The sequence below is a fragment of the Galeopterus variegatus genome, unplaced genomic scaffold (genome assembly GCF_000696425.1).
Source record: "Galeopterus variegatus unplaced genomic scaffold, G_variegatus-3.0.2 Scaffold2162, whole genome shotgun sequence".
Taxonomy (NCBI): domain Eukaryota; kingdom Metazoa; phylum Chordata; class Mammalia; order Dermoptera; family Cynocephalidae; genus Galeopterus; species Galeopterus variegatus.
The window spans coordinates 159,203-177,667 of NW_007728273.1; the positions used below are offsets into that span (position 1 = coordinate 159,203).

Consider the following 18,465-nt stretch of genomic DNA (forward strand, 5'->3'; position numbering starts at 1 on the left):
CCGTACAGCAGGATCTTAACCCTTGACTTGGTGTTGTCAGCACCATGCTCACCCAGTGAGCTAACCGGCCATCCCTATATGGGATCCGAACCCGGGGCCTTGGTGTCATCAGCACCGCACTCTACCGAGTGAGCCACGGGCCGGCCCCCAGTTATTCTTTATAACATCTTTTTTATTTTTCTGTGAAGCTTCAGGTTAATAGCACTGAACTAATTGAGCACTAACATTTTTAACCCCAGTGGGCTGGCCGGTTAGCTCAGCTGGTTAGAGCATCGTGCTGATAACACCAAAGTCCAGGGTTCGGTCCCCATACCAGCTGGCCGCCAAAAACAAACAAAAAAAACCAGTCTTAATATTTTTAACCCTGAGTGTTTTTCGCACTATCTAGGAGTAATTTTAACTACCCTATCTCCACCCACCCTCCACCCTAAAAAATACTTAATTTTATTAAATTTAATTTTGAAGTTGAAATCTAATTTATATTCTGCTTCTCAAAATGACCTGAGCAGTTTACTGTTTTTCACCTTAAAGGACTGGACATACTACTTTGTTCAAAGCATATTTTCTTATAGATTTTACAAAGAAAATAGAAAGTTGGTCTCATAGAGTCTCCTTTAATTTTGGAAAGCTTGTTTATATCATACTTCAGCCCAGGCAAACTAAAGCCAAAGTAGTGAGAATATGAAATTAGATGTTCAGACTTTCTATTTGTAAAATGGAGGAGGGAGAAATTACTTTACCGTATCTTAAAATACCTTTAGTCATTTTTATGATACAATAAATACAAATCTCTCAGTCATACACCTGACAAGTTTTTATCAAGTTCATTCAAAGTTAAAATTTTGAGGGGTTGGCCGGTTAGCTCAGTTGGTTAGAGCATGGTGCTGATAACACCAAGGTCCAGGGTTCGATCTCTGTACCTGGGCCAGCCGCCAAAAAAGAAAAAAAGCTTTGAACTACCCTTTCTTGGTCAAATTATATAATATATTAATGTCAGTGAAAGTTTGTCTAAGCTTATTCATTTCAACATGGTTTTTCTAGTTTAGATTATTAATTATGTTTTAAATACCTTAAAATGACATAGAGCATTCACATACAAGTAGTACACATGGAATTTACTAAAATAGATTCTAATTGCCTTGGCATTATATTAAAAATGGATATTGAACTGAAAATATCAATTGGTCTCTCTAGTAAATGCTTTTCCACTTTGAAAATTTGTCTTGTTGTACACGGATATTAACAATAATGCAAGAGTAGGAAAGGGGATTTCTCTCTGATAGCTCTGTTTTAACCATTTTGTAAACCACATATTAGTGGGGCTAGAAAACTCTGGATACTATGCTCTCTGCTCTTTCCCTCCCCCATGTCCACCACTGTGAAAGTTGGCTTTCTTTCCCTGTATATGTTGCCAGAATTGTCCCTATAATGTTTGTTAGTCCTCTTTTACTTTTGGGATTATGGATCTCTGCAGAAATCTGCTTACCATAACCAATCTTCAAAGCAGAATCAATTTTGCATGTCACACTCAACTCTCACATGACAACTTAAAGCACACTTACAGGAGATATTGATAGAAAACTGATTCTTGATTATAGTAACATAAGAGGGCAGTTTTATTTAGTAAAGGCTTTATTGAGATATTATTCACATGCCATACAATTTACCCATTTAAAGTAAGTGAACAATTCAGTGGTTTTTAATTTACAATTCAGTTCACAGAGTTGTACAACTATCACCCCAATCAATTTAAGGGAACTTTATCGTCCCAAAAAGAAACCCCGTACCTTTTAGCAGTCATTTCCTCATTTCGCTTGAACCCACTTTAGGCAACCACAGTCTACTTTCTGTCTCTGTAGATTTGCCTATTCTGGACATTTAATGTAAATAGAGTCCTATAATATGTAGTCCTTTGTGACTGGATTCTTTCCTGGAGCATATTGTTTTGAAGGTACATCCATGTTGTAGTATGTATAAGTACTTCTTTTCTTTTTATTGCCAAATGATATTCAATTTTATGTATATACCACATTTTATTTATTCTTTCATCAGTTGGTGGACATTTGGGGTGCTTCCATTTGGGGTTATTATGAGTAAAGCTGCCATGAATATTTGTGTACAAGTTTTTGTGCAGACATATGCTTTTATTTCTCTTGGGTATATACCTAGGGGTGGAACTGCTGGGTCACATGGTAACTATCTTAAACCTTTTAAGAACTGCTAGGCTATTTTACAAAAAGAAGACAGTTTTGGGCTGGCCTGTGGCTCACTCGGGAGAGTGCGGTGCTGATAACACCAAGGCCCCGGGTTCGGATCCCATATAGGGATGGCCGGTTAGCTCACTGGGTGAGCATGGTGCTGACAACACCAAGTCAAGGGTTAAGATCCCCTTACCGGTCATCTTTTAAAAAAAAAAAAAGAAGACAGTTTTAAAGCAATTTTCCTCTTATCTTCTCTGTAAAGTTGCTAAGTTCGTAAAAGTGTGTTATTAACATTTTTTAAAACTACAGAATTGCCTTAATATGTGTTTAAAAGACTAGAAAATGACTCTTGAAGATAATCATGTATTAATAAAATTTTTTAAAGTATAATTCATCACAATAAGAGAGTAAATAAAATTCACAAGTTAATCTCAATAGATGTAGAAAAACTCTCTCACAAAATTAAACATCCTTCATGACAGAAAAATAAATACCCTTATCAAACTTGGAATAGAAAGGAAATTCTTTAATCTGATAGAGTATTTACCAAAAAGCCTACAGCAAACATCATACTTATTAGTGTGATGTTTAAAACTTTCTCTTTAATATTGGGAATGAAATAAGGATGCCCACTATCATGATTTCTATTCAGAGTATACTGGAGGTCCTAGCCAGTGTGATAAAGCAAGAAGAAGAAGGAAGAGTGAGCTAGGAAGACTGGAAAGGAAGAAATAGACCATCTTTATTCAGAGATAATGTGGATGCATACCTAGAAAATCTAAAAGAATCTGCAGATTGATCATTAGAGTCAATAAGTGAGTTTAGCAAGGTTACTGGATTCAAAGTCAGCTATTGTGTTTCTATATTATCAGTAATAAGCAGGTAGAAAATTAAATTTCAAAAAATACCATTTAAAATGACATACCTAGGTAAAAATATAAGATATATAAAACTTCAATGTAGAAAACTAGAATGTTATTGAGAGAAATTAAAGAAGACCTAAATAAAGAGACGACATATACCATATTCATGAATTCAAAACAATATGGTAAAGGTATCAATTTTCCCTAAATTCATTCATAGACAATATAATCTCAATCAAAATCCCACTAGGTTGTGTGTATGTAGGCATGCTTGAAGTACATACAAATTGACAGTCTGATTATAAAATTTACATAAAACTACAAAAGTCAAGAATCTCCAAGATATTCTTAAGAAGAACGAGGTGGGATGATGTACTGATTTGAAGACCAAGATTTATTACAGAGCTAGAGTGGTTAAATGCTGTGGAGTACTGGCACAAAATAGACTGTGAAATAGAATGAAGAGCCCAGAGACAGACCTGCACAGATATGACACTTCATCTGTGACAGAGGTGATTCTACAAAGCAGTGAGGAAAGGAAAGGCCTTTGAAATAGTAGTGCCGAGTCCATCAGATATCAGTATGGAGGTGACTCAGATATCAGTATCAGGGGGCGACTCGACCCCTACCTCACACCACAGACAAAGTGGCTAGTATTTTAGATTTAAATATGAAAGGCAAAAACTGTAAAGTTTCTAGAAGAGAATAAAAGAGATTATATTTGTGATGCTGGGGTAAGAACTTTTTTTGTGTGTGTGGTGGTGGTGACTGGCTGGTACGGGCATCCGAACCCTTGACCTTGGTGTTCAGTGTTATCGCACCACTCTAACCAAGTGAGCTAACCAGCCAGCCCTGTTGGGGTAAGAACTTTTTAAGTGACATAAATAGAATATAGAAAGTAATAACCATAGGGCCGGCCCGTGGCTCACTCGGTAGAGTGCGGTGCTGATAACACCAAGGCCCCGGGTTCGGATCCCACATAGGGATGGCCGGTTCGCTCACTGGCTGAGCGTGGTGCTGACAACACCAAGTCAAGGGTTAAGATCCCCTTACCGGTCATCTTTTAAAAAAAAAAAAAAGAAAGTAATAACCATAAAGGAAAAAATAAGCTGAACTACATTAAAATTAAGAACCTTTGTACATCAAAAGACACAACTATGAGAGAATGAAAGGCAAGCCACAGAATGAAAGGATGTGTTTACAACATGTAATTGACAAAAAGGTTGTATCCAGCCTATATAAAGAACTATAAATCAATAAGAAAAAGATATCCAGCCCAACAGGAAAGTGAATTGAACAGGTATTTTTACAAAAGAGAATATTCAAATGTACAAAAAGATTTTTAAAAAAAATACTTAACCTTACTAGTAATCAGAGAAATGCAAATTAATACCACAATGAGATACCTCCCACACCCTCTAAAATGGGTAATAGTCAAAGACTTGTAATACCAAAAATTGGCAAAGATATGAAGCAACCAGACCTTTCTTATTCTTTTTATTTGGAAAACTCTTTGGACCTATCTACTAAAACTAAACCTAAGGGCAGAATGTTCACAAAAGCACTATTCATAATGGGCAGAAACTAGAAGCAGTTCAAATGTCCGGCAACACATAGGACAATAGAATGGCTGAATATAACATATTTCTACAAAGGAATACTACACAGCAATGAACAAACTATGAATATACACAACAGTGGGAATGAATCTCAAAAATTTAATAATAACTGAAAGAAGCCAGGAGCAAAAGAATATATACTGTATGATTTCATTTTACATAAAGTTCAAAAACTAAACTAACATTTGATGCCAGGGTAGTGATTACTCTGGAGAACCATTACCCTGACAGAAGCAAGAAATGATTGCAAGGTGACACGTGTAGAGCATCTGGGCTGTTGGCAATGTTCTGTTGCTCGATCTGGGTGGATTTTCCCCATTATTGTTTTTCCCAACTTTGTTGAGTTATAATTGATGTAAACTGTACCTGTTTGAAATGTACAGTTTGATCATGTGTGTGTACACACACCAGTGAAACCATCACCACTATTGTTTTTCCCAACTTTGTTGAGTTATAATTGATGTAAACTGTACCTGTTTGAAATGTACGGTTTGATCATGTGTGTGTACACACACCAGTGAAACCATCACCATAAGCTCTATTACAAATATTTCTATCTCCACCTCCCCTCCCCCCGAATTTCCCCATGCCCTTTGTAATCCCTCTGTCCCTCTACTCCAGACTCCAAGCAACCACTGATATGCTCTCTGTCACTATAGTTTGTATTTTCTAGAGTTTTATATAAGTGGAATCCTACAGTATGTGCTCTTTTTTGGTCTGGCTTCTTTCATTCAGTACAGTGATTTTGAGGTTCATCTACTTGGTTGTGTGTTTCAGAATTCATACAATGTAGTTTCTTTGTTTCATTTTATTGCTAAATAGTATCCCATCATATGGATTTACCTCATTTATTTATCCATTCACCTGTTAATAGACATTTGGATTGTTTACAGTTTTTGGCTGTCACATCTAAAGTTGCTATTCATGTACAGGTTTTTTATGGGGCATGCATTTTCTCTTTGCTCATATCATAGGTGTGTGTTTAACTTTTTAAGAACTGTTGTGTTTTGTTTGGGCTGCTGGCTGGTATGGGGATCCAAACCCATGACATTGCTCTCTCAAGTGAGCTAACCCGCCAGCCCCAGTACTGTTGGTTTTTACACAGGTGTTTGCTTTGTGATAATTTATGGAATTGTACATTTATATTTTATTTACTTTTCTCTATGTATGTTATACTTCTCATTTAAAAGCAACAGCATAGCACTAAAACTTTCTAGCATGAAGTTAATACCTGAGAGGCTTCATTCTAGCATTTAGGGAGCGCATAACCTGACAGCTTGCCCTTCCTCACCCTAAAGCACAGTCTAACAGTTGACATATCCCGTTATATAAATAGTTATCTTTGCCTGTCACAAGAGACCTGGAGAAAGAAAAACACCACGGAAACCCATGGAGGCTACCCGTTTCTTTATTAAATATGAATACTGGCCATACAAGAAAATAAGTAACATGAAAGAGAAAACCAAGATAAACCAAAAAACTGATAGCCAAGGATACCAAATTCAGGGAACAGAAGATATATTTTTTAAACTAATATAGTCAGAATGGGGAGATGTTGGTTAAAAGGTACCAAGTTTTGATTAGACGAGATGAATAAATTCTCAAGATCTCTTGTACAGCATGGTGACTTTAGTTAATAATAATGTATTATACACATGAAAAATCCTAAAAGAGGAGATCTTAAATGTTCTTACCACAAAAAAATAAGTACAGTCGTCCCTTAGTATCCTTGGGGGATTGGTTCCAGGACCTTTGCAGATACTAAAATTTGTGGATGTTCAAGTTCCTGATATAAAACGGCATAGTATTTGCATATAACCCATGTGTACATCCTTCTGTAGACTCATCTCTAGATTACTTATAATACCTAATAGGTACTATGCAAATAGTTGTTATACTGTATTGTTTACCAAATAATGACAAGAAAAAGTCTGTATGTGTTCAATACAGACACAATTTTTTTTTCCAAATATTTTTGGTTCACAGTTGCATCCATAGATATGGAACCCACAGGCATAGAGGGCTGACTGTATGTGAAATGATGGATATGTTAATTAGCTTCTTTTAATCATTTACAATGTATCACAACATCACATTTTACACTGTAAATGCAGATTTTGTCAATTATACCTTAATAAAGGGGGAAAAATAATATACTCAGAGATTCAAGAAAATATTATGTTCATTAGTAGGATGCTATTAAAAACCGCAATCAAAGAACCAAAAAGAGCTCACAGATTTAAAGATTGCCAAAACTTTCTAAACATGATACAAAATCCAGAAATCATAAAAGGTTGATAAATTTGCCTACATAAAAATGAAAAATTTCAGCATGGAAGGAATCACCATGTAAGTAAAGTCAAAAGATGACAAACTAATGGAAGGTATTTGTACCTTATATGACAAAGGCCTAATTTCTCTAAAATACAAAATGCTCCCTCAGCAATAAGATACAGATCCACCACCCAGAAGACAATAAGCAAAGGGTATGAATAGATAGTTCATGGGGGGAATGGCTGTTGAATATGTGACTGGCAAAAATAAAAAACTTTAACAAAACGTATTAGTGAGGATGCGGGGAAACTGGCATACTTATACATAAATTAGTACATTTTCTGTGAAAGGTATTTTGGCAATATCTATCAATATTAAAAACACACAAGTCCTTTGTTTTAGCAATTGCACTTCTGAAAACTTCTTTTACAGTTTTATCTGCCTTTATCCAAAATGACTACACAATTGGGCCGACCCTGCGGCTCACTCGGGTGAGTGCGGCACTGGGAGTGCAGCAGCGCTGGGAGCGCCAAGACCGTGGGTTCGGATCCTATATAGGGATGGCCGGTGTGCTCACTGGCTGAGCACGACACCAAGCCAAGGGTTACAATCCCCTTACTGGTCACACACACACACACACAAAAAGAACCCTACACAATTAATTATTGCAGCATTGTTTGCAATACTTAAAGATCACAAACAACCCAAATGTCCATTAATAAGGAATCGGTTAAATTTGTAATATGTGTATACAGTGTAACACCGTATAATTCTAAACAGGGAAGGTCTATGTAAAATACTTAATATAGAATAATCTTCAAAATGTATTGTCAAATGAGAAAAGCAAAGTGCTGAACATGTGAATGATGTGTTCCAGTTTGGAGGCAAAAATGGTGGAATCAAGGGAGGAAAAAATATGTCTTTTTCCTTGTGTATAAAGAGACTATCTCTGAAAAGATGATAAAGAAGCTGATAATAGTAGTTGCTTCTGAAGAGAAGAGAGTGGCCAGGAGGAGACTTAACTTTTGGATTTTAAATCATGCAAATGTACTTTCTATTCCAGAAAAATGAAAAATATTCTCAATAGGAGGTTAAGGAGAAAAAGCTGAACTCTCCCAGACTGTATGACTAAAAACCAGAGATGGAAAATATGAGGGAAAAATTAAGTGACACAGAGGACCAATTCAAAAGGTCCAACATTCAACCAATAAGATACCCAGAAATGGAGCACAGAAAAAACAGAAGGGAGGGAGTTATCAAAACAAAGTAGAAGAAAATATCCCAGAGCTGAAGAAGAAAGTGGCCTAGCTCAGTGTTTACTGTGAACGTTCACTCAGTAACTTTCCCCCATCAGTCCTAGTTTTGTTCTCCAAAACTGTGTTAAGTCAGCTACATCTTCTGTGTGGTAACTATTAAAATATCTGAAGACAACTTAACAGCCCCTGTCTTCTATTCCTTATCAGACTAAGTATTTCAAGTAAAGCACTAGTGAGTGTGTGAGGAAGTGGGCACACTCATACTCTAGGTGGGATTACAAATTATGGAAGTCTTTCTGGAGGATTCAATGCGATCCCGTAAAAGCACTTAGAACAGTGCCTGGCATGTTAGCTCTGTTCAATACATGTTAGCTGTCATCATCATCATTAAGTCATGGACACATTGGTAATAGTATGTGCTATTAAGCGAGACATTTCGCTTATCTAGACCTCCATTTTCTCATCTATAAAACGAAATGTGAGGGCCAGCCCATGGCTCACTTGGGAGAGTCCGTGGTGCTGACAACACCAAGGCCATGGGTTCAGATCCCTATATAGGGATGGCCGGTTGGCTCACTTGGGAGAGCGTGGTGCTGACACAACCAAGCCAAGGGTTAAGATCCCCTCACCGGTCATCTTAAAAATAAAAAATAGTAAAATGAAATGGCCAAACTAGATGGTCTCCAAGGTTTCTGGTAGCTCAGACATTCTACAATTCTGTGGTTTGCGGCTCATGTAAGTTGCTCTTCCCTCTATGGTCTAGGAATGCTTTCCTTCCTTAACTACTTCCTAGAAGGAGCAGTTTTGCTTCCCCAGTACATGATGATCTGCCTTTCTCAGAAATCCTCTGGGGGGGGGGAATGTGATTAAATTTGCCTTGACGAGAGAGGTCTCGTTGCATTTGTAGATGGAATGGAGAGTGTCATTTATCGGAGGTATTGTGAAGAGAGGAAAGGAAATGGCATCAAAGTCCATTAAGACTTGCTGTTAGAAGGATGGCAAGAATAACAACGGTCCATGTTTACTGAGCATTTCTGTGTGGGAGGCGCTGTGCTGACATGTCTTATCGCATTTCATCTTTACAATAATCCCATTAGATAGATATTCTTACTATCCCCATTCTGCTGATGTGGAAAGTGCAGCAGAGAGATTAAGGAACTTTCCAGCATCACATAGCTAGGAAGTGATGGAATTTGCACATATACAAGTGTAATCCGATTCTAGCACCCATACTCTTAACCATTATGCTATATTGAATTGATTCCAGGTAGAGAATCAATTGAGTTTAGATAACTAGAATGCTTCAAATTGTACATACAATTTTTTAACAACTTTATACTTTGAAAAATGACAAACCTATAAAAAAATGTTGAAAGACTACTATAAGGAACATGAATACAGATTCATCAATTAACGTTTTGCTTCGCTTAATTTCTCTCTATATAAGATCTCCTTTTTTAAAAAAAGTAAATGGAGCTGGCCAGTTAGCTCACGTGGTTAGAGCATGGTGCTGAACACCAAGGTCAAGGGTTCAGACCCCAGTACCAAAAACAAACAGTGAATGGCAGACATCATGAGCTCCTAAGAACAAAGACAATCTCCTAAATAGCAGTAATACCATTATAACACACAAGAACTGTAGCAGTGAATACAGGCAAGATTAATAACCTTTAGTTTGTTTTAGATAAAGTCAAATCTCCTTTTAGAGCATTGAAATTGCATTGCTAATAAAAAAAAAAACTTAGCAAGATCTAATTTTTTTTTCTTCTCAGAAATCATATTCCATGCCTATTGGCATCGAATTTCAGCGGAGATATGCAACAATTGTTCTAGAACTTGAACAGCTGAACAAGGACTTAAACAAAGTTTTGCATAAAGTTCAACAGTACTGCTACGAGGTAGGTAATTTGTATGAATTTCTCTACACTTTTATTTGAAGCTTAATACTTTTACCTTCACATTTTAGAAAATCCAAACTAAGCCAATATCTTTATTCAGTCCCTCAGCAGAACAATATTTTATATATATTTTTATTCCTCACAGCATTGTTGAAGAGTGCTTTATATACAGTAAGCTATCAATTCTGAGTTTTGGTTCAAATTACAAATGATAGCTCTCCAAAGAAATTTAGAAAAATAGTTATTCTTGATTTCCTTACCCCAAAGACCATATTTTGATTTATTTCCCTTTTTTAAAAAAATAATACATGCTTTTTCTTACAAAGCTATGATCATGCTAAGTGTACAATTTTATTTCCTCCTCCTTTAAGCTTTACATTAGAATTAAGAATTCTTGAATTTCAAATACATAGATCACAGGATTATTTGTGAATTATCATTCACATATGAGGGTAGTTCAACACTTTCACCTAAAATTTCAGTTTCTTACTACAGGGTAAGAATTAAATGATCTAGATGAGTTTAGAATGCTCCTGCATTTGCATTCTTTGAGGTTGTGTGTTTCCTATAAACCCACCTCTATTTGTGATATGATAATAGCCTCAGAGGTAGGTCTCAAAGAACTGCCATAGGTGATGTTATCAACCCATTTGAATTGAACTGAGGGCTGTGATTACCTATAACTAAACTGTGAGTGTAGTTTGCTCATTCCTTTAGCTGTCCATTATCATTTATCTTTATTTTCCTGATAATTGTCAGTCACCTACATAGCAATATGTATTATTCTAGTAAATAGATTTTCCCCTCTGGACTAGCAACTGTCCAGGAGACGTGCGGACCAGGCAGTCCAAGGTGATACATAACAGGGCCAGTAACACATGCAGAAGCTCATTCATCTTTTCGTAGCACCCAAGGCCATTTGCGATAGTCTCCTTTCTCAGTGAAGTAAAGTGATTTAATTTTCACAAAGCTCTGGTGAAAGCACAATATTGATTTTAAAATGAGAACGTATCAGTGAGAACACTATGACTAAGCAGTTATACTCCTAAATATATACCAAACAGATATGTGAACACATATTTACCAAAAGACGTATTTTAGAATGTTCATAGCATCACAGTTCATTATAGCCAAAACTTACAAAATACCCAAATACCCATCAATATTGTAATGGAACGATAAATGTGGTATAATTACAAAATGGGATACTACCCAGCAATGAGAATAAATGAATTCAACTACAACATAATGCCAAAGATAAATCTCACGAATACAGTGTTGGATAAAAAGTCAGATACAAAAGACTATAGTGTATGGTGCCATTTCTATAAAGCACAAGGCCACTAAAGCTACTCGGTGATGCTGGAAGTCAGGATGGGGGTTGCCCTTCAGGACGTGGTACTGGAAGGTGGCAGGGGGAGGGCCTCTGGGGTAACGTTCTGTCTCTTAATCTAGTTGCTGACTTCTCAGGGATGTTTGATTTGTGAAAACTCACTAACCTGTACACATTCTGATTTGTGTACTTTTATCTATTTATATGTGCTTCAGTTAAAATATTTAAAAAGTGTTAGAGGACAAGGCTATTCATTGCAGATTTGATTTGTGAAAACTCACTAACCTGTACACATTCTGATTTGTGTACTTTTATCTATTTATGTGTGCTTCAGTTAAAATATTTAAAAAGTGTTAGAGGACAAGGCTATTCATTGCAGAATTGTTGGTAATTGCCAAATACTAGAAAAAACTTAAATGTCCACACACAGGGAATTGGCTAAATAACTTACGGTACATCCACACAACAAAGTACCATGCTGACATAAGAAAGAATAAGGAAGCTCTGCTTAACTGCTGTGGTGTGATTTCCAGGACACACTGAGTGAAAAAAGCAAAGTACAAAAAAATACACAAGAGTACTTCAAAAAGTTCACAGAGATTCATATTATCTTTTAATTCTATTTCTCCACAAACTTTTTGAAGTACCCTCATATATCTTTAGCTACCTTTGGGTTAGGAAATAATGGGAAATAAAATACTTACGTGTCTCCTTAATTTTTCAAAAGGAAACAGAAAGGATAAACCAGAAACTAATTTGGGAATGGGTGGGGACTAGGGAGTGAGGAAGAGTGACATTTCTCTGAGTGTTTGTTTCTCCAACAGATACAAGTAAACTCCAAAATGGATTACAAACAAAAAAATGAACCGAACTGTATTTCAGAGGAGGAACAAACACGCTCGAGGGGACAAGAGCTAACCCAATAGCTTGAACACAGTATTGTTTGTACCCTTAGTCTAAACCAAACTTTAGACAAATATCAAACTCAAATTGGTAGGGTTTTCTCATAGTAGCATGGATTAGCAATTCGGAAGCGCTGTCGGTGTGTTTTAGGACCGGGCAAACAAGTAAGTGGGTGTATCAAGGATAGTGGGAACCAGTCTTCTCACTATCTAAGCAGGGAGTGATGGAGAAGGGAGGACTAGGATGAACTCTGTGCTCTCAGACTGGCATAGGGAGAATCAGTCTAAATTCATGGTTTACTTTTTTCTTGTAATTTAGGTATAAGTAAATATATATGTCTGCTGAGAGAGCCTAGAAGTAATGACACCTTGACAGCAAAAAACACCTAGTACCCAGATTTTGGTCTGTAAACACTGTCTCCAATAAAAGGAAGGAGGGGCTCCTAGAAAAAGAGACTGATTACAGACTTGGGCAGAGAAAATAGATGAGCCTGGACCACCTTATTATGCCAGGGAAGTAAAATGTGCCCCCAAAATGACAGAGACAAGTCAAAGGAGCCAGCTTCCTACTGGCCAAATCTGAGACAATTTGACAATTTGAGCTTCAGAATAAATAAATATAGTAAGAGATGTATAACCCATAAAATAAAGTAAGAATCCATGAGTCTGTACTGACATTCATTCATTCATTCATTTTTAAGGGAAAGTTTTTCCTTATAGTAAAATGCCAACTAATAAATGTAGAAGGAATGATAAGAGTGAGACAAACACCATTTGGCAAACATCCTAGTAATAATTGATACAGACAAGAATCATCAATGGATGCTAAAACTGGTAGGTAAGTTTGATGACAAATAGGATCTTTACATAGCCACAAAGTATCTCTTCACAAACACGTACTAATTACAAAGGGGAAATGCTTTACTGTGGGGAAATCTGGCAGACACTTAGCAAGTCAACCAAATGACCAAAGATAACGTCACCAGTAGTGAGAGGGATTGACGTCTGTGCCTTCTAACAATGAAGCAAGGAGAAGAATGCAGTATCACGCTGTAGTATTCCTGCCCAAAATGTATAACTTCAGCCTAATCATGAGCAAACACAAACCCACACTGAGGGATACCATACAAAATAATTAGCTGGCAATCTTCAAAAATATCAAGGCGACCAAAGATAACGTCACCAGTAGTGAGAGGGATTGACGTCTGTGCCTTCTAACAATGAAGCAAGGAGAAGAATGCAGTATCACGCTGTAGTATTCCTGCCCAAAATGTATAACTTCAGCCTAATCATGAGCAAACACAAACCCACACTGAGGGATACGATACAAAATAATTAGCTGGCAATCTTCAAAAATATCAAGGCCATGAAGCACTGAGGAACTGTTCAGAATAAAGGAGTCTAATAAAGGAGTCTAAAGAGACATGACAACCAAATGTATTCAGGGGGAAAAAATAACTGTGCGTAGGAAGGATATTGTTGGGACAGTTAATAAAATTTGAATATGGACTATGGATTGGAAAATGGTACTAGATGAATGTTAAATTTCCTGATTGTGATCATTGTACTGTGGTTATGTAAGAGAATATCCTTGTTCTTAGGGAATATAACTGGAGCATTTAGGGGTAAAGAGGCAGTGTTTGTGACTTATTCTCGCATGGTGAAGGGGGAGAAATTATATATACACAGAGAGAGATCAAATGGCAAGTCAAATGGAGTAAAACTTAAATAATTAGTGAGTATAAGTAAAGGATTATCAAGAGTTTCTTTAACTTTCTTAGAAGTTTGAAATTATATCAAAATTAAAAATTACAAAAAAAATAAATCAGGAAAAGAAAACTGTCAGAGGAGAAAAAACTTCTAAGATAAAGCTTACCGCATCATTTTAGTTAGAAATGCTAGTTTTGAAAAAATCCAAATCTGAAAACAGGGGACAAGCACATATAACAGTAATCATGGCCTTGTGAATGTACATCTCCTGTTTCAATCATTTGTTCTCAGCTTGCTCCAGACCAGGGGCTCCAGCCCGCAGACCAGCCAACAGACATGAGACGGCGCTGTGAGGAGGAAGCACAGGAGATCGTTCGGCAGGCAAACTGCTCGACAGGACAGCCCTGCGTGGAAAATGAAAACCTGACAGACTTAATCTCCAGGCTTACAGCTATTTTATTACAAATTAAGGTAAATTTCAGAGAAAATATTTTCTTAATTTGACGCTAAGTGAACTATGCTGATTTGTTGCTGAGAAATTATAATCCAGAGATTATATCAGGTATTTCACATCTATATTTGAGCTATAATTCAATTAAATTTTGAAATATTTTTTTCCTTTAGTGTCTAGCAGAAGGAGGAGACCTGAATTCCTTTGAATTCAAATCACTTACAGATTCATTAAATGATATCAAGAGTACAATAGATGCTTCTAATATCAGGTAATTCATTAGGTACTCCCTAATCATTTTTAAGTTAAACTCATAGTTCTTTTCAGTACAAGTTTTAAGAATTATGCATATTTGTGCAGTATTTATGTTTTTTATCCTTTAAATATATTTTAAAAGAACTTTTCGGTTATATCCAGTCTATTGACAGAAATTTCACATGGATTTTTTTTATATAAAAGAGTTAGGAGACATATAATATTTAGGTTTTGTTATCGGGGAGGTTCACCTTAGAAGTAGAGATTCCCCTGGGCCGGCCCGGTGGCACACTGCTACAGTGCGCCGCTTGGGAGTGCAGTGGCGCTCCCGCCGAGGGTTCAGATCCCACATACAGACCGGTTCCCGCTCACTGGCTGAGCGAGGTGTGGGCGCAGCACCGAGGGTTGCAATCCCGTTGCCGGTCCCGGTCCGGTCCGGGCGCGACACTGAGGGTTGCGATCCGTTGCCGGACACGAAAAAAGACAAAAGGAAAAAAAAAAAAAAGAAGTAGAGATTCCCCAACCAAAGAGAGTTTCATCCTCTCTTTCCAGCACCCCTGTGGCTCCTTTGCTTCTTTAGAGAATATTTTTCCACCTACTACCAAAGTAAAATTATGGCTGATGTATAAGAGGAGATTTATTCCTTCCCTGAGGTCATTACCTTAGCTGTTTTCTAACTAAAATTCAGCTCTTCCTTTTTTAAAAATTGTTTTTCTTAATCTTGTGAAATAAAGTAGTTAACCATGTTTCTTCTTTCTTTAGTTGCTTTCAGAATAATGTAGAAATCCATGTTGCACATATTCAGAGTGGCCTGAGCCAGATGGGAAACTTACATGCCTTTGCAGCAAATAACACCAACAGAGACTGAGTAGAAGGTTTAATTATTCCAACTGTATAGGACTTCGTTTTTGAGACATTCTTTTCCTTTATAGGCTTACAACACCAAATAACCTAACTGCTAGATAACAAGGGAAATTTAAATCTCCAAGTAATGCATTTTAATATACTGTACTGCTTCTTAAACCAGCATTACTGACCAGCATTATATTTATTTTTCTTTTATTATTCAGATGCAGTAGCATTGCTTATGTTACATATGTCTGTTAGCAAGTATTTTTAAATTGAAAATGTCTGAACATAATATAGTTTCATGGAAGAATACATTGACCATTTTTTTTAATGTACATGAATTCAACCCAACACATGCAGACAACTACTGCAATGGAGAACATGAAGAAACATCGTCTTCTTGTGCATATCGGTGGCAATGTGGAAATTCCATCTGGAACATTACAACTCCAGTTGATTTAGTTGATCACCATCTCAGTCTTCAAAAGATAATATCATGAGGTGTGGGAAGTCCTGGTTTTAAGGAAGCCACTGGAATATAGATGGGAAATATGGACTTTACAAGTATATATGGTATATACTTGCAATGTGACATGGTTCTGTAGATCATTTTATAATAATATTTTAATTTATCATAATTTATAAAAGAAACCTTTGTTGTTTGTTGAAAGAAAATGAAGGAGCAGGAAAAAAGATTACTGCAAAATGCTAAATTTCAGCAAATGGATTTGGCATGTCTTTTCCCGTTGATTCAGGGCAAAATGTGCTATTGTTATGAGATTTATATTTAAAGAAAAAATGATAACACACTATTTTCATATTTTTTGTTTATTTGCACAAATTTAAACCAGATTACTGGTTAAAATCCCACAGTACACAATTTATGAAGTAAAAAGATTTTTTTCAGGAAAACAAATACAATAACCAGTGCCATGAAATGGAGAAGAAAGGTTTGTTTTTGTTTTTTTAAGGAAAACCCTGCCTAAAATGTTACTCTTGTAAAAAGTGTGTATTTGGAATATTCTTTGTTTTAATATAGAATATTACAAAGTCAAAATATAACAAATTGTTTTCAGATTTGGAATTTAAGCTATAGCTGTAGAGGTGATTTTGTTTCTTTTAGATGTCTCATAAAATGAGACTTTTTATATGTTAATGTATATTAAAACTGAAACAAGATTATTTTCCATTCGAAATTTTTGTATAGTTTAAAAATGCTTCTGTATTCTTTGTTGATATTGTGCCACTGCAAAACTTTAGTGCAGAGTTTATATTTAGCTAAACTGTTATGTTAATTAAGAAAGGCATAAATCTTTTATTCTTAATATTTGTAATTCTAAATAAATTGATCTATGAAAATTAATATTGTCTACATTCTTATTTAATTAATACAAGCTGATAAGTATTCCTTTTATGTAAAAAGTTTTGAAGAATTGTAATTTCCACTAAATTATATTTTTAGGAGAAACAATACAGGTTAAATACCAAATTATGATGAAGTATGATGCCATCCAGTACTATATGAGAGCGGCTTTTTTCCATCTGTGAGTAAATCGCTGCGGCAACACTAAGCAAGTAAGTTACTGGCCTGGTACCCACCTAGTGAAAGGCTGCTTTTAATATATTTTGCCTAGTACTGGATAAGCACTTCTTACATTTTGTCTTTTACACTTTTTTTTTTTTCTTTTACCTCCTAACTCAGACAGATTCTTTTTCATTTCTTAGGGCTCACGTGTCACACTAAAGTACTACTTTATTTTACACCTATCTAATTAAGCACTGTTCGTCTTAAAGTGCCATCATGTGTTGACAGCAGAGTCTGTGCCTAAGATCATAGGTGAACTTTACTTCTGTTTAGGGAAGAAGAAATCCATATAAGTCAAAGTCGTCATTTTGGGTCGGCTGTACATTTGTTTGGATGATGCTGCCACCTTCTAACACATTTTTAGAGCTCTAAAGAAAGCTATCAAAGCCAAATTGAGCAAATAAGCAAGCACATACGTGGTTTTTATTTATATAGATTTGGTTCCAAATTACTTTAAGGTAGTTCCAAAAGTCATGTTCACTTGTTACCATTGATAATCTACAAAAAGCTTTGCCTATTAAACTTTTTTTCTTGAATCCAAGCACCTCTCCATCTTCATTACCACTTCTCACAGCCCTGCTGCCATTGTCACTAGCCTGGAATAATGCAGTCGTCTCCTAACCTATCTCCCAGCATCCACTCAGCCCCTTTCAAATGCAGCCAGCGTGATATTCTTAAAATGCAGAATTGGTCAGGTTATTCCCCTGTCTGTAAAGACATCTGAAGTCTTCTTTTGGCTGTCAGGACGATGTCAGAACTCTTTAACGACCCATGAAACCCCGTGTGCCCTGGCCTTCCCTACCTGTTTCTGCACCCTGCTTCTCACTCCCAGGGCGTCTGCACCGCAGGCCTCCGTTCCGAACCTCTCCTCTCCTCCTCAGAAACTCCTGATCGTCCTGCACACCTCACCCTCAGCATTACCTTCTCAAGGAAGCTTTCCTTGACCACAACACATCTCTCATTGCAGTGTCTCCAGATCATGTACCTCTCTCCTTCCAGCACTTGTCGCATTTGCAACTTTATATTTCTTGGAGTGGTTTGTGTCTCCATCCTGGCCTCTTTGCTCCGTGAGGGGAGGGACTGTTTCTGTTTTTGTTCATCATTTATTTCCAGGTCCTGATAAAGTGCCTGTTCATAGGCACCAAACAAATATCTGTGTAATGAATGAGCAAATGAGAGTTTCAAACGAGCTCTGGGGCCGGCCCGGTGGCGCACTGCTACAGTGCGCCGCTTGGGAAGCGTGGCGGCGCTCACGCCGAGGGTTCGGAT

The 18,465-nt window shown here is 36.7% G+C and overlaps 1 protein-coding gene across 3 annotated transcripts in view; it reads left to right on the top strand.

Annotated features, from left to right (window-relative positions):
- LIN9 (lin-9 DREAM MuvB core complex component) overlaps positions 1-16,974 on the top strand; it is a 75,977-nt gene extending 59,003 nt beyond the window's left edge. For 2 of the 3 annotated variants that reach the window (XM_008580790.1, XM_008580791.1), the window contains 4 exons: positions 9,986-10,111; positions 14,348-14,527; positions 14,681-14,778; positions 15,525-16,974. In XM_008580790.1, the coding sequence (XP_008579012.1) occupies positions 9,986-10,111; positions 14,348-14,527; positions 14,681-14,778; positions 15,525-15,630 (510 nt within the window). In that variant the 3' untranslated portion in view covers positions 15,631-16,974. The remainder of the gene's footprint in view (positions 1-9,985; positions 10,112-14,347; positions 14,528-14,680; positions 14,779-15,524) is intronic. The other variant, XR_551077.1, reaches the window with a different exon arrangement.
- Positions 16,975-18,465: the final 1,491 nt, after the last annotated feature.